The sequence below is a fragment of the Lepidothrix coronata genome, unplaced genomic scaffold (assembly GCF_001604755.1).
Source record: "Lepidothrix coronata isolate B3197 unplaced genomic scaffold, Lepidothrix_coronata-1.0 Scaffold6, whole genome shotgun sequence".
In the NCBI taxonomy this organism is placed as follows: Eukaryota; Metazoa; Chordata; class Aves; order Passeriformes; family Pipridae; genus Lepidothrix; species Lepidothrix coronata.
The window spans coordinates 10,639,711-10,654,686 of NW_016690186.1; the positions used below are offsets into that span (position 1 = coordinate 10,639,711).

General features: G+C 38.0%; 1 protein-coding gene across 2 annotated transcripts in view; it reads right to left on the reverse strand.

The window, feature by feature from the left end:
- Positions 1–2,411: 2,411 nt before the first annotated feature.
- The window catches only part of LPIN2 (lipin 2), a 45,908-nt gene continuing 33,343 nt past the window's right edge, over positions 2,412–14,976 (reverse strand). For both annotated transcript variants that reach the window (XM_017831553.1, XM_017831547.1), the window contains exons 11-20: positions 14,749–14,818; positions 14,556–14,645; positions 13,733–13,815; positions 12,472–12,616; positions 11,508–11,656; positions 10,987–11,073; positions 9,002–9,154; positions 7,904–8,018; positions 7,105–7,208; positions 2,412–6,789 (exon numbers count right to left, since the gene is read on the reverse strand). In XM_017831553.1, coding sequence (XP_017687042.1) covers positions 6,645–6,789; positions 7,105–7,208; positions 7,904–8,018; positions 9,002–9,154; positions 10,987–11,073; positions 11,508–11,656; positions 12,472–12,616; positions 13,733–13,815; positions 14,556–14,645; positions 14,749–14,818 — 1,141 coding nt within the window. In that variant the 3' untranslated portion in view covers positions 2,412–6,644. The remainder of the gene's footprint in view (positions 6,790–7,104; positions 7,209–7,903; positions 8,019–9,001; positions 9,155–10,986; positions 11,074–11,507; positions 11,657–12,471; positions 12,617–13,732; positions 13,816–14,555; positions 14,646–14,748; positions 14,819–14,976) is intronic.

A 14,976-nucleotide genomic window follows, 5' to 3' on the forward strand; every position in this document is an offset into this window, starting at 1 on the left:
TGTTGTTCTTACTGTTTGCTTTTTCATCTCATTGCTGTTTCCACTAAATTGCTCTTAATCTCAACATGCGATCTTTACCTTTTTGTGCCTCCAACTCTCCTCTCCATCCTGCTGCAGGAGGAGGTGGGGGGGAAGTGAGGAAGCAGCCAGTGGACTGGAGTGTTTAAATGTGAACACTAAATTGGGGAATACCTTTCCTACACCAGGAGAGCATTGCAGAGCAGGGGTGCTGGCTGGAGCACTCGGCCTCCCACCAGGGCCTGGGCTGGAGGAGGGAGGCTACTGCCAAAACAGTGGGGCCTTATCAGAAATTTATGGCCAAATCTGCCCTGTCCTTTAGCCAGTTCTAGGCTGAGCAGTTCAGGCTATGTTGCTTGTTCTCCCCAGACCATGTACACATGAAGTCTCATCAGAGATGGGGAATTTAAGGTTAGGGAACAGCAAGGCAGGAAGGAGAAGGAAAAGAAGGCAGCAGGGAAAGGTTGGAACAAAAGACTTAACTAGGAAGAAGACATGAGGTGCGTCAGCTCCTGGTGCTGGGGCCAGAGTGGCAGCCACCTGGTCCTTAAAGCAGAATTCAGATGAATTCAGACTAAAGCTGAATGTTTAGTCAGAACCATATCTTTCTGGCACACTTCCTTACAAGCAAAGGCTTTTGTAGCACTCCCAAGGAGGTGGCTTAGCATTGCTTCTAATTACCCCAACGTGCAGCCCCATCCAGAGCACTACACGCAAAAGCCATTACCGCAAACCCTCGCTCTCCTGTAGCTCAACATCTGCTCTCCCACTGAGCCACGCTGCTGCCACAGCCATCTGGCTGGGGGGCCTTCCCACCATGTACCAGCCTGGTGCCTCAGTCTGAGCTGGCAACCACTTTGGCTGTGAAGAAAAATCCCCCCCACAGGGTTACAGTGCTGGCATCTGTCTGCTAATATTTGCTCCAGCTCCCCTGCACGATTAGAGGGGTCTTGGGCATCTCTGAGGGGGACAGAAACATCGGTGTGGGTTTGATTAATTTAAGGCAAGGGGAAAGGAGGAAAAGCAGCGGGTATTGTCCTGCTTAGGAAACATGCTGCACCCCTGCCAGACAGAAGACCCTGACAAACTCTTACTCTGCCCAACAATGAAAACTCTGAAACCATGCAGCACATGGGGCATCTGCCCAGAAAACCCTTCTGAGCAGCCAGCTGACTCACTGCTCAGCTCACCACTGGTCTGAGAGCTCAGCCAGCAACCAGTGGGAATGTACACATCCTCCCCACCAAAACAGTGCAGGGCTGCAGGCCCTCGGTGTACCAACTGCATGACATGATTCCAGAAATTGTGTCCTGCACAGAGAAAGTGCCCATTCCTGGAAACTCTTATTCTGTTCTTTACATATCTAAACCTGTCGCTCCAAGTCAGAAAATTTCATCCACCAAGAACAAGATCACCCCAGCAAGAGTCCATTAGGGTAAGATGGATAGGAGAAACAATGCCAGCTCAGAAGTATTTTTGCAACAGCTCCAAACATTGGGCAGACACAGGACATGCCACCCTTGTATTGCCTGCACTGGCACAGTCACTCACTGCACACAAGGAAGCAGTGAGACCTAGGAGCGAAAGATGGGCAGGAAGGAGAGTGTGGTGTGAGGAGTGAGTGCAGAGTGTGAGCAGAGTCATGGGGGAAACCAGCAGGAATGCAGGAGACAATATAACTCCAGCAGTAAGCTCTGTGTCCAGGCACGAGGAGAGCGAGTGAGTGCTGGGCACAGCAACACAAATGACTCCACAGAAGAACCAAAAGGCACAGCATCGCTGAAGCTTTCATGCAGATCTGTCGTACTTTTACATGTGACTGAACAGTCGAGTTTTCTATGCAGGCTGCTAATTAGTTGTATTTAACAATAACAGCAAGAGACCAGGAAAATCAGTTTCTACTAAAGCCTGAGGCCTCTTTTTCAAGATGGTCTCCCAATATTTGCCTCAAACAATTCAACAAGTGTTGTAGAAGATAATACTTTTTGCCTTGAAAGGAAAAAGTTAATTTTGATGGAATTAGCATAAAACTCCATATTAGGGCATTTATCAGAGCTCAAACTATGCAGTTACAACATTTTCTTCAAGGCAGATTGTGCATTCCCAAGTCATGCCTCTGTTACCTGATATTCTATATTACAAGTGCGTGTTTGCCTTTCATTATAGTTACAACCCAGTATTGGTACTGCCACACAAGTTAAGTTTGATGACAGCAATTTTTCATCAGCTGTATAAATACTCTGAAGAAAAGTAAACCGAGTGTGAAAGAAAGCAAATGTATCATAGTCCTTAGAAGAGAATTCCATGTTAAACATGAATACAATTTCAATAACCCTGCATTCACTAAATTAGAAATACAATAATGGAATTACCAAACACAAAGTAAAGAGAAATTTTAGTTTAAGTCTGTTTATTGTGATAACATTGTTCCGAACACCAATAAACATTGCACTGAATTGTGGGTTGCTGTACCCAAGACAGTCCAGTCTTAACAAAAACCACTGTATTGGTATGATCACAGATTTGACATTTTAAACACACTACCGTATTAGTGATTGGGTTGCTTAACAATCAAGTATTCCACATCTTCAAGGTAAAAACAAATGATTGAAGAGAGTTTTCCCACCCTCAAAATAAACCAACATTTTAACTTTCATCTGAAAGTAATTAACACTGTAAAAAAATCCCAAACAATTCCATTTTATTTAGTAAATTTTAACTTTGGAAACTAAAACTTCTTTAGGCAAAAGTGACACTTTAAAGGCATCTCAAATTCACTATGTATTTTTGATGGTTCATTATGAATGTGCATTACAGTCATTTAAGCAACTCATTCATATGACAGCATTTTCTAGAAGACTCGTCTGAAATATTAACATGAAATCTCATCTCTTTTCTCTTTACCACAAGCGGATTCATAGTTTGCTTCAGAAGTTCCATGACAAAGTTAACACAAGTGTTAAAACTTTTCCAGTTGAAAAAAAAAAAAAGGTTTTAGGAGGAGTATACTGATGACAGAAAGCTAAAGAGTCATGAGCCAAGATTGCACATGCAATTGTATACTGCTGGGAATGAGAGCCCAATCTTTTGAAGTACAAACATGCTTGGTACAGTAAAAAAAACAACCAAAAACCAATTAAATCCAGAAATGTGTGCCCCTTGAATTGCTGATCCTTAAGACATTATAGAAATGGGTGATGCCCAAGTCACTAACAAGTTTTGAATTGCAGTGTTCCTTATTTACTCCCAGACAGGTGTCCTTGACTCAGCCTTTGACAGGTTCCAACACTAAGAGGATCTGCATCTTCAACAACACAGTCTTAACAGGGGTGTGCACATGCCTACAGACACATACACTTAGAAGTTCCTCTTTCACAGAAAGAATGATTTAGTTTGCACTAATTTTAAATCAGTATAGCACAACTTGTTCTCAAACATTAGTTTCAGGCCACTTCTCTTGACTCAGGTAACAAAGGACAGGCTAATGCTTAATTCTTATTTACCCCACTTCACATTAAATATTGCAGCACAAGCCTACAGTTAATAGCAACAAGATGTCTTCTCTAGAGTCAGTGAAGTGCCCAGCAGCCCAAATGACGTAGGTATGCAATGACGGGTACAGTGCCCCCCTGTTCTGTCCATTAACAGGGTCAACAAACAGTCTGAAAAGCTTCAAACACAAGCCAGACTTAGAAAAAACAAATAAGCCCTCTGCTCTACTCATATCAGAAATACTCAGCAACACTTAAATTTTATCAAAAAGCAAATATCAAATTGTAGCTGTTACAGAGAAAAAAAAAATCTGATTTTTTAACTAAGCAACTTTTTGGACATTCCTACAATGCAAAATGACGTGTTAGCATAGTGAGGAGCTCTCCATGCTCACATAACCACCAAATTTACACCAGCTGAAAGTACATGCATTTGGAGATAAACCTGATATTTTTCCATGCTGATCATTTACTCAAGTCCCCACCTTGAAATCCACAGCTTATCTTTATGACAGCCTGAAAAGATGGAGCTGAAGTGAAGCAAAAAAAAAAAAATTACCACATAAAAAAAAATTAACCAAGACAGGCATAGCCAAACCTTGGTAACAATCTGTCCGATTTGGAAACTCATTGTAGTTTCATGAAGTACTTCTATTTTTAGAAAAGCCGTGTACCAGGGCCACCAAGAGTAAGTTAAGCATGGTAAAGAAAATTTTCACATCCACAAAAGGACTGGTTTAGGAAAGGCTGCTTCACTCCCTTTATGCAAAATAGAATCTTTAGATAGAATATTTATTTAATCTCATAATTAAAATACTTTATTATGTTGGATTCTTATTTATTTATATTTTGAAGTATTTAAGTGACTTAAAAGATCAAATCCCATTGATATTCAAAGCACTTGGTGATCATGAAAATTTCAGTTCTAGTGAAATCTACGGAACAAAAGGTAAGAAAAGGAAAAAAACCCACATGGAATGATGTTTGTAAGCTTCTGACAGTAAAAACAGAAAAAGAAAAAAAGGCAGTAAGAGCAAAATATCCTGTGAAATCCACTTAAACACTGAGTAGACTGGTGACCAAGAACCACTGAAAGTATTGTTCGTGCAGAACAAGAATGACATGCATGGCACACCGTGACAGATAGGTATGGGGTTTTTTTCCCCACTCTCATTCTCCTGTTTTGAAAGAGATTCCATGCTTGCCTCCACTCATTATCCAATGTTTTATAAATACAGGAATACACTAGAGTTTTATAAGGGGGAAAATAGTAATTTCATTTATATGGTGATCTAAAAATGATTCCCCTGAGCAGTTCACCAACTGTCTAGTGTTAGCTGGTGTTACATCAGAACTGGGGGTTAAGACACTCAGCCTAATAAAGAAAATATTCCTGGAGGGGTGCAAAATCCTCTAAATGCACTCTTCTGCAGGTAGTGAAACAGAGCAAGCTCCTTTCCTACATTCAGCCCACGCAGAAGGCCTGCCCCAGCTGTTCCTGAGAAGAGCAGCCCTGTGCAGGCACTGCAGCAGGTAGCCACACAAATGTCTTCTGAAGATCACTCACCCTTCCCTGCTCCCACTGGGAGCTGTGCACAGGGAAGAGCTTGCTCCAGAGTCTGTGGAAATTCTGGATGTTGCCCCCTGAAAGATCTTTAATACATGGCCCCAGGAACACACTTAAGGAGTGAGTGACAGGAAGCCCAGAAATCTCAGGACTGACGATTAAATGATGTTTAAATGACTGTAGTCTTTAAGCCCTCCGGGCTGGTGGAGTGATACGTTCTCACCATAGTTTTGTCCAAAGGAGGTTAAATGCACTAATTCAACTTAGAAAGCAGCTGCCTTTGCCTTCAAACACTTTTGGAGAAACACTAGCTGCTTCTACAGTTGACAAACACTACAATCGGAATGTAATTTGTTCACAGGCTCTGATTGGAACCTGAGGAATGACCAGCATGATGTTTATGAATAATCCAAAACTTAAAACAAACAAACAAAACAAGCCCAAAGAAAAAAGAAAAAAAGGAAAAGGTTTTATTCTGCTCTGCAGCATTTAACCATTCTCACAGCTGGAATCTCACTACTTGGGGTGCATTTCCTTCCAGCTCTTGAAAACCTGCAATACAGAATTCTGGAAACACCTGCAGTAGACAATTAAAATATTAAATACATAATTTTTTTAGTATTACAATTCCCTGAATATAATCTGTACATACGTTTTACTGGCCTACACAGCATACACACACACGCATCATCTCTGTGCTGAAAAAGGAAACAAAAATGCCAGTTCCCCAACTTTTACAGAATTGTTGAAGATTTTTCTTGATGGAAATTAACATGACACAGCTCAGCCTGAAAACAACAAAAGCCATATATGTGTCTGAAGACAACTTTCATTTTTAACAAGCTCATCAAATAGTTTAAATATTATGTGTAAAAAAAGAAAAGTAATAAGCAGAGTTAGTTTGAGCAGATTTGTACAAGCACAGCCTTGTACATGTAACAAAAGGCATATTTACATCTTAAGAGGAATTTTATGTCTTCAGAGTCTGTCAGACTAGTAAGGTCTATACATTTTCTGTATTTTAGCTGAGAAAAAGCACACTGGTCTTGGGCTCTGGTTCCTTTCAAAAATGGCCCAATTGCCCATCTGAACATTAAACCACGTTTTTTATTAATAGGTCTGACATTCTATTTGGCAGTTTCCATACACTTTTTGGCTTCATTTTAGAAAATATACTATTAAGACAAATTAAAAAAAAATTAGTCTGTTTACAATAAGGTCTGTACTGATGAGAATGCGAAGTCATATTTTACCTCAGCATTTAGTTGCCCTGAAGCACTTGGGTACCATGACCATCAATGACAGTCCAATCTCAAGTGCCTTAGAACAGGTATATAAAGACAAGCAATAAAGAAACAAACGAACAAAAAACCCACACACACACACCAAAAAATAAGACAGTAGCTTTGCATTTTCTTTGTTTCAAACCAATGAAGTTAAAGTGATTTCCTTAGTAAGACTTACGGTACCAATATATAAATTATCATCTTCATTAAGAAAGTTCTTCACATTTAAACTGAAGTTGAGTAGTTGAATATGAAATTCCATCTCCTGGTGAGAAGTACTTTTCAGGTCAGTTCATCCATGTTAAGGTCAGGAAGAGGTTCTCTCCAGTAGCAAAAAGAGCTGAATTCTGGGCACGGAAATGCAGAACTCTGTTCTTTATTAAGCAATGGGAACACGTATTCCACAAGCTCACTTAGTCTGTAATACCTATATTAAAGAAGAAGAAAGACCATTATTTAACAGTATAGTCGCTGTTCAGCTGTAACCAAAAAGCAGCTTTGGAAGTCTAGACCAGAAAGTTATAGTTGAATAACTACTGCAGAACCAATTTTCAATTTTATTTTGCCAGTTTTCATTTTGAAAAGTTTCAGTCATGTATCCAAAGCTGTAAGTCTCTGGCAAACAAGGTTTTGCACCTTACATATTACCATATGTAAGAGGAGATCCTGGTCACAAATGCAATTATTTTGTAATCTCATTCTTAGATACTTTCTTTAGTGGAAATAACAAAAATGGTCTTACGAAGATTTGTTTCCCTTAGTCTGTTCTTGGATCAGTTCACCCTTTGGATTCACAGTAAATATTCTGCAGGCTGGAACTCCCACTTGCATGTAGGCATATACATCCTGCAAAAACCATGACCAAAAGCACATGCTTCAACATTTCCTTATTGAATGTGATCCAACAATGAGAAAAGCCGATCCAAAAAGAGTATAATAGAACTATCTCTTAAAAAAAGTCCCTAAAAAACAGGAAAACACCAAAATACACACCACTCCCCCCACCAAACCATACACATGCACCATAACAAAACATTCCCCCTGCCCCCAAACGCTTAATTCCTGTTCCCAAGCCTGGGACCACAAACATGCACAAAATCTATACCGCCCAACACCACTCCTTGTGACAATATTCTTTTTACAATACTCCCCCTCTTTTGCTCAGTTACAGTAGCATTGAGCTGCAGAGAAAATACAGGAACCGTATAATAGGAAAAATGACTGAAGACTGCAGAGCACTGCATTAATGTCCTTAGGTCACAAAGCTGCCAAAAATCCTTAAAAATAATCTGGAAAGGTGGCACATATTTAATAAAATTCTGAGAATACTAATGCATCTTTGTAACCTTTCTCATATAAGCCGTTGTAGCAGCTTTTATCTAAAGTATCTACATATGGTTTTTCCTGACCAAACCCATAAAAGCATCAGTGTCCCCTTTCCATATTCAAATTTTGATAGACACAAAAAGAAAACCCTATTTATTTTGCTTCTCAAGTACTTCATGCATTTTAACCCTTCAATTAGAAAGGGGTAGACTTACATTGGGCCTGTTTCCAAAAGCAGCATAGAAAGGCTGTTTACTGGGAGCAAACAAATTCTTGATATCGTTCAAACATTCGATTTTGAACTTTTCGGGCTTCTTTTCTATTACTTCCCTAAAATAAAATTTCAACAATCAAATTCCACGTCATGATTGGATAGAGGGCATCTTCTTTCCCTCATTTATCTGATATTTATATTCCTACTGCTTCCCATTGGTAGTTACACAGACACTGGTAACTAGCTCTCCAAGAATGATACGAGAGACAATCAAACATTCACTGTTTTCCAACATCCGCATTAAAAAAAAGGTCCATAACCTGTGCATATGTTAAGTATAAATGAGATGGAATTCCCAGTTGTGAATGCAGTTTGTGAACTGCTTTTATTGTAGATGACTACCTCAATCAGAAGATCTAATCAAGTACACATAAGCTTGTCACAACTCCTATCTCTGACAAAAAAGTGTGTAAGGTCCATGACCTTAACGGAATTTGTTGTCATTGCTATCCATGAATGAGTCATTCTTATTAAAAACAAAACCAAAAAGACTTTTCTACTGTTAGCTCCTCCCATCAAGAACAAGTAGAATATGGCTGGTCCAAAAGACCAGTTGAGTTAAACCATACCTAAATGCCATACTGCTTTGTAAGTACTTGTATATGGAGCACTCCCAATATCACAAGGTCCTTTTGCATGACAGTCTATATTTCCCAGCTTTTTTCCCAGCTTTTCTTCTATCTTGTGTAGTAGCACTGCACTACAACCCTTTCAGGTATACTTGAAAAGACTGATATAAACAGAACCTAATAGTAATGAGTCATGGTCTAAAGGAGTAAAGAGAAGGGAAAACAAGCTCCTCTAGGACTGGTAGCCACTTTGTAGTCACTTCTAACATGCTCACACAAACAGAAGCATAAAAGTGAAAGTCAGACAAAACAAATAGTTTGTAAATGATCACTAGGGGGACCTCAAGACTCAACAGCAAATCTAGCACAGAGTGTAATGTTTGGTTACAGCTGTAATGCCAAATATTTTTATATCTGCTTTTTTCTCTGAAATGGGGAGAGAACGGATGTATGAAATCCCACATCCTTACCTATGAAAGGCAGAAAACAAACTGCTGGGGGACAACATGAGAGGGCCCCTGGGGAGAATTGTTCCTTTGTCATTCACCCAGTGTAAGTATCCTCTGGTGATATCTGCCATCCCAATGGCACGGGCAGAGCAGTACAGAAACTTGTAGCCATTTCTAGAAAAGAATTATCAACTTAATTCATATTCCTGCTGAAGAGTTTCTTTGCAAAGCTAAGTACACAATTATAGCAGTGTCCAGAGGCACCAATTTAGGTATTGAATTGTTGCAGTGCTCTACACACACAAGGAAAAGACTTTTCTGCTGTTAAAGAATCTGCAAGGCATACAGTAGTTTAAATATATGACTCAATCAAAACTGAGAAACAGGAAATGCAAAAAGAACAGAAACAGTAATACTCAGATGACACAATTAGATGGACTAGACTGTGTTTAAATAAGTGCCACACTGGTTTTATTCAGCTTCTTTCAGACCAGCTACATGTGGAATTACAGCAGTTATTTAAATTATCTGCATCACAAAATAATGGGTGCCAGATCTCCTGTCTTTTTCAGGTTGTTGGCAGAATTTGCAGTGTGGGGTGAAGGACTGATAACAACAAACATTCATTAAGCCCTAATTTTTTCCTGCAGACTTTGTAGGTTCATCTGTTACACAGATCTGTTATACCGTTTCTGCACGCACAAAAGACTTGAGTGTTTATGAGCATTTTCAAAGACTTGATTCAATTTGGCAAATAATTCCAAAACTGCTCTTCTATTATGCACTGAATTAAAAAAAAAAAACAAACACAAAAAACCCTACAAAAAACCCAAACAAAAACCCCAAAACAAACAAACAAACAAAACAAAACAAAAAAACAACAAACAAAAACACCCCCCAAACCCAACAAAACCAAAACATTCAGGGTATCTCCCATGGACTCCCATGGCCACAGATGAAATTTAGCCACAGAATGAAGGCCAACAATAGATTCTTTGATCACAAATATTTTTGTGGGCAGAAAGACTACTAAAAAACAAGGATAAAAGTTCATTATTTTAAGTAAATCCTGAAGTTTTTAACAGTTGATCATCCTGTGATCTTCCTCAGTACCAAGTACTATTTCTGGCCTTGCTAGATTTTTGAAAAAAGTTTGCTAAACAAAGGACCAAATCTGAAAGGTGAGGTAGTATGTAGGTTTATTTTGCCCTAAGTTACCAGACATAAATATTATAGGGCTACATACTTCTTAGGTGAACAGCACATTTATAAGGGTGTAGTTTACAACACTTTTGAACAAAACAAATACCTCACTGCTGCTGTAGAGAGAAGGCACAGGGGCTGCCTTTGCAGGTCCTTGCAGATCACAAGGTGAGCACAGGGAAATTGCCAATTTGCTGAATTACTTTTCCACTGTTCTACATCAGCTTATATCAGAAATGCAACTGTGACAGAAAACTTGAGCCAGGCCACAAACTACTCTTTGTGGCAAGTAGCAAGTTGTTAATTAGGCTTGTTCCAGAAAACGGAATTCATCCTAAGGAGCATTCACTTGAGTTGGGTAGCAAACCCAATAAAACACAAAATAGCTATGCTTTGGAAGGACCCAACTTAGTTTTGAGTTTACTCTGTACCATGTTCTAAAAGGCTTGTGATCAACCGAAGTTGGTGGAAACATACAGGCATGACTGTTTGAGAAATTACTGGTATTATGTTTCTCTTTCGTAGTCATAAAAATATTACACAGTTCTTAAAAATGAAATGCAGAATCAAACACTTGAGAAGGGAACTAGCAAAAGTGGTAGCTTGCATTCTTGCAAAAGTATACATCTGAGGAAAGAATTTAATTTTGTTTGTGAACGACAGAAGTAGCTCACTTCCCAACATTTAGACTAACAAATTATAATAAACTATCCATTAATAAATTATTAACAACTATTCAATTACCTGTCCATTAATTCCCAAATTCCAGAAAACTCTAATTGTTTCACAGATTACATACTCACTCGTTTATGGAATGATAGAGTTTTGCAATGCCCTGATGAGTCCAGTCCTTGCCGAACTGAGGGAGGATATGTCCTAAAGCATCAGACCTAAAAGCAGAATCAAAGGTACCTGATACTCAGTATATGAGTTTTGTTAAAGATAACCACTAATATACGATTTTTAAAGAGTATTTACAGAAATATCTCTGCAGAAAGTCCTAACGATTGCAAAAGTGGGGCCATATAACACAAGTCAGTTTCCAAGGTAAGGTATGGCTGCTAAACCTGGAGCAAGCTGAGAGGGAACAGTCACATAGTAAAAATCACCATCTTTGTATTATTCTTTTAAAAGACATTTTCTAGCTTGCTGTAAAGGCAAGTACAAATTAAAATCAAAGCAAGACCTTTTTTTCGTGATTATTAATGAGCGTTCTTTAATAGCCATCTTAAAAAAGGTTCTTTATCTTATTTTGAAAAGCAGAGTAGGATAATAAAGCAAGATTAAAAGAATCAAAGAAAAAAAACCCTCCAAAGATACTTACTTGGTTATTGTTCCATCAATGTCTGATATGATGATTTTATCATTCCAGTTCCAGAGGTATATTGTTCCTGCACAACGGCAAGTTCCTTGATACTGGGTTGTAATACTAAATACAACATCATTAGGGCCATCTCTGAGCTTCAACTTTGCCTTTAGAATAAATAAAAATAATTGAAAATATAAGTTCCCCTCTCTCTAAAACTTTTAGAATCATAAATGAGCTGCAGCAAATGGCTCATATACTCTTCCTTGTCTATCTTGATTAACTCATCAAAAAGTGAACCATGGTTTAACACTGGCACAGTTCTGCTGGCAAAGTCTGCTGCAGTTTGGGTACATGTTTTTTTCCAGAGCTCCTCTATCTGTTTACAGCAGCAGATATTTCACTCTCTGCCTCTTTAATTCTTGCTGTCACAGTAGACTTGCCGCACTATCAAACGGAACTCCCAGTTTGCCAAAGTATGCAACAGTATTTCCTACGTAGTGGGTGCTTTCCTCAAAATTCTTCCCTGATGAAGATCATATATTTAGACAGTAGCAGAACTAACTTTTAGACTGCAATGAGTAAACTACACACCAGTTTAAATGTATGTTGTTAGACAGATGCTCAGATGTATTAGGCAAGTGTCCAGATCCCAGCATATCCAAACTGCAGAAGCAAGTGTCATCACTTTTTTGGCAACATCTTAATATAGAAGTTTGATTATAAAAAATAATTTCTTACAAAGTTTTAATCTAAACACAGATTCTTAAAAAACACTTTCACAGGAAAGTATTTTAACTTTCTTTTTAAATTTTAAATTTCCCCATTCCTTTTTTCTATTGCTAGCACGGTAACCCAAACATAATTTTTACTTTGTGAAATGAACTTACCTGTCACTTCTAAAAAGCAGAAAAAAGTTCAACTCTTAGAATCAGAGTGGAATTAGGGAGCATCCTATGTACAAGAAAGGTGTGCCACTTACTATTTGGTCCGAAGACAGTCTAAGTGACTTCTTATAAGACGGAACGTTCCCATGGGGTGGATGCTCTGCTGGGGCAGAATCCATTTTTAGAGATTCCTTCAACTCCTGTGATGCTTCATCACTAGAAGAATCATCTTCTGGAGGTCTAACAGGGCATCAACCAGAATACACGTAAGCTACAGAAAATGCTTCTTTAACAGAGTAAGGTTATTATGCAAGATTAATTTCTGCTTATGTTGAGGATTTGCTACTACCTGAGAGCACAGATAAACAAAGTCCAAGGTCTAGTGAATGCCCAGATAAAGCCAACATATGCCAGTAAGCAAGTAAGACTTGTAGTGCCAGTACCAGCGGAGCTCTAAACATTACTACTCCTAGCTGGCTGCACACATGACGGGTTTAGTAAAGACATAGTGTCAAGTGGTCACTGATGCTATGTTGATGCATTAGGCACACTGCGGGGGAAGAGGGACACTGAATGGATAACAGTGCTTTGTTTTTAAAAAAAGCTGCCACAGTTTCTACGGAAATTAAACTGGGTGATAAGTTAGTAGAGTAGCTCACCTTTTAAGGTTATTCACAGACTTACTTTCCTGCTCATTAGAGATTTCAAGATTAAAAGCAGTATTTAGTTTCTCTGAAGTATTAAATCACAATATATTAAATTTTTTAATCTTTAAGAGACCAACGCTTACAAGTATCTTTGTAAAATCATGGGAGAATATGAATATGCATAACAAGTTACCTAGAATGGGACAGTTTTGTGCTAAGCACTGATAGCTGTCTACCACAATCATGGGCAACTTGTGCACTGTAATTAATGCTATTTTATTGTTTCAATTATTTAATGTTACAAAAAATTCCACATGGTTTAAATTATTTATACAAGATTAGGCTTTCACAAAAGAAAAAAAGAAAACAGCATCTCAGAAACAATACCACTATATTTACAGAGCAGTGTCCCATTGCTAAAGGTTACCAGGTATGTTTTTGTTCTGTCAGTTATGTTACGATTTAAGAAGTAAACACAGTGGGATTTAGAAAATAATTGTAGTGTGTCTGTAGTTCCTATAATGTTTGCTGTCACATTTTTCTGTTGAATTGTTTGCCAAACACATATGGTTCCTCTTCAGCAGCTTACAGGAAAATGTTTCTTCCCACAGTACATTCCTACTGAATTCTTCGTTCAAAAAAAGAAAAATAAAATAAAAAAAGAAGACACTATTTGGTCCACAAAATAAGTCTTCAGACAGGAACACACCTACTATTAACTTGCTCTTTTATAGTTGCTGGCAGCTCATTTGCTCTTTGAGTCTCAGTTTTCCCCTCTTTCGCCTCTGGTATCTAAAGAAACATGATAATAAAGAATATATTGACATTTTAAACATTTTAAACTGATCTGACTGAATTCGTAGTTTTAAGCAAACAGCTACTAATATAGTACATAAAGTATATTAAGTCTCAGAATTGCTCATTCTGCAAATTATTTAACAAAAAGATGCTTATGAAGAAATGATCCATTAAAGCTTTTTATTATTTCAGGAAACAAAACTCTGTGTGTCAAAAATTGAGAACTACTAGTTTAACATGAGTAATTTAGCATTAAGGGGGCCGTCAACCTCTAAGCTTATAAAATTCACATTTTCGTGGGGAGGTAAATTTAAGGTCCATACTCAAGGTTTAGAAAGCATACTTTAGTTTAAAATGGTGTGTTTCAGCATAAAATCTGTGATGCAGCACAGCACCTACTTATTTATTTGTGTGCACATTCCAAAAACATACTGTAGTGACTGAAGTGTAGCTCTGACTACTGTTTATGGCTTAGAAGAAAGAATTTTAAGAACATTGTGCAACAGCTGAATACAATAAATTTTGTTGAAGTAACTAGTAACACCAAATATTAATGCAGTATTTAAGGCTAAATAAACAGATGCAGCTACAGCTACTGCAACACTGAGTAACTCTCATCTGGCAATCAGTGACACCGAGCTATACAAGCAGTTCAGAGGCACTTCTGACAAATTACAGTCTTTTTATCTTTTTACAGCTAAAAAAAAAAAAAATCAAAATAGGTCTCAAGTTACCTGTTTAATCATGCTTTCTCTCTTGCGCCAGAACCACCACCTTCCAGACTTCTTTGGCATCTTTTCTTTGACCCAAGACTCAACAGTAGCCTGAAAAATTAGACATGGTTTTAATTTGTATAGAAAAACAAACAGATAATCATGTGTTACTACATACAAAATTTTAAAGGAATGTATAAGTTTATCTATTTACCTTAGGCAAACTCTTCTGAAACACCTGCAAACTCAGAATCATCGGAGCAGCCAATGCCCAGTTATAATACCTGTTTTAAAACATGTTATTGATATTACAAAATCTGACTACAAGTCAATAAATATCAGCATGAAAACTTGCCCTTTCACTGATGAATATATATATTTGCTACCAACCACAAATATTACAGTTTTGTGCAAGTAGAGTGATTTTAATGGCCAGTCTTCG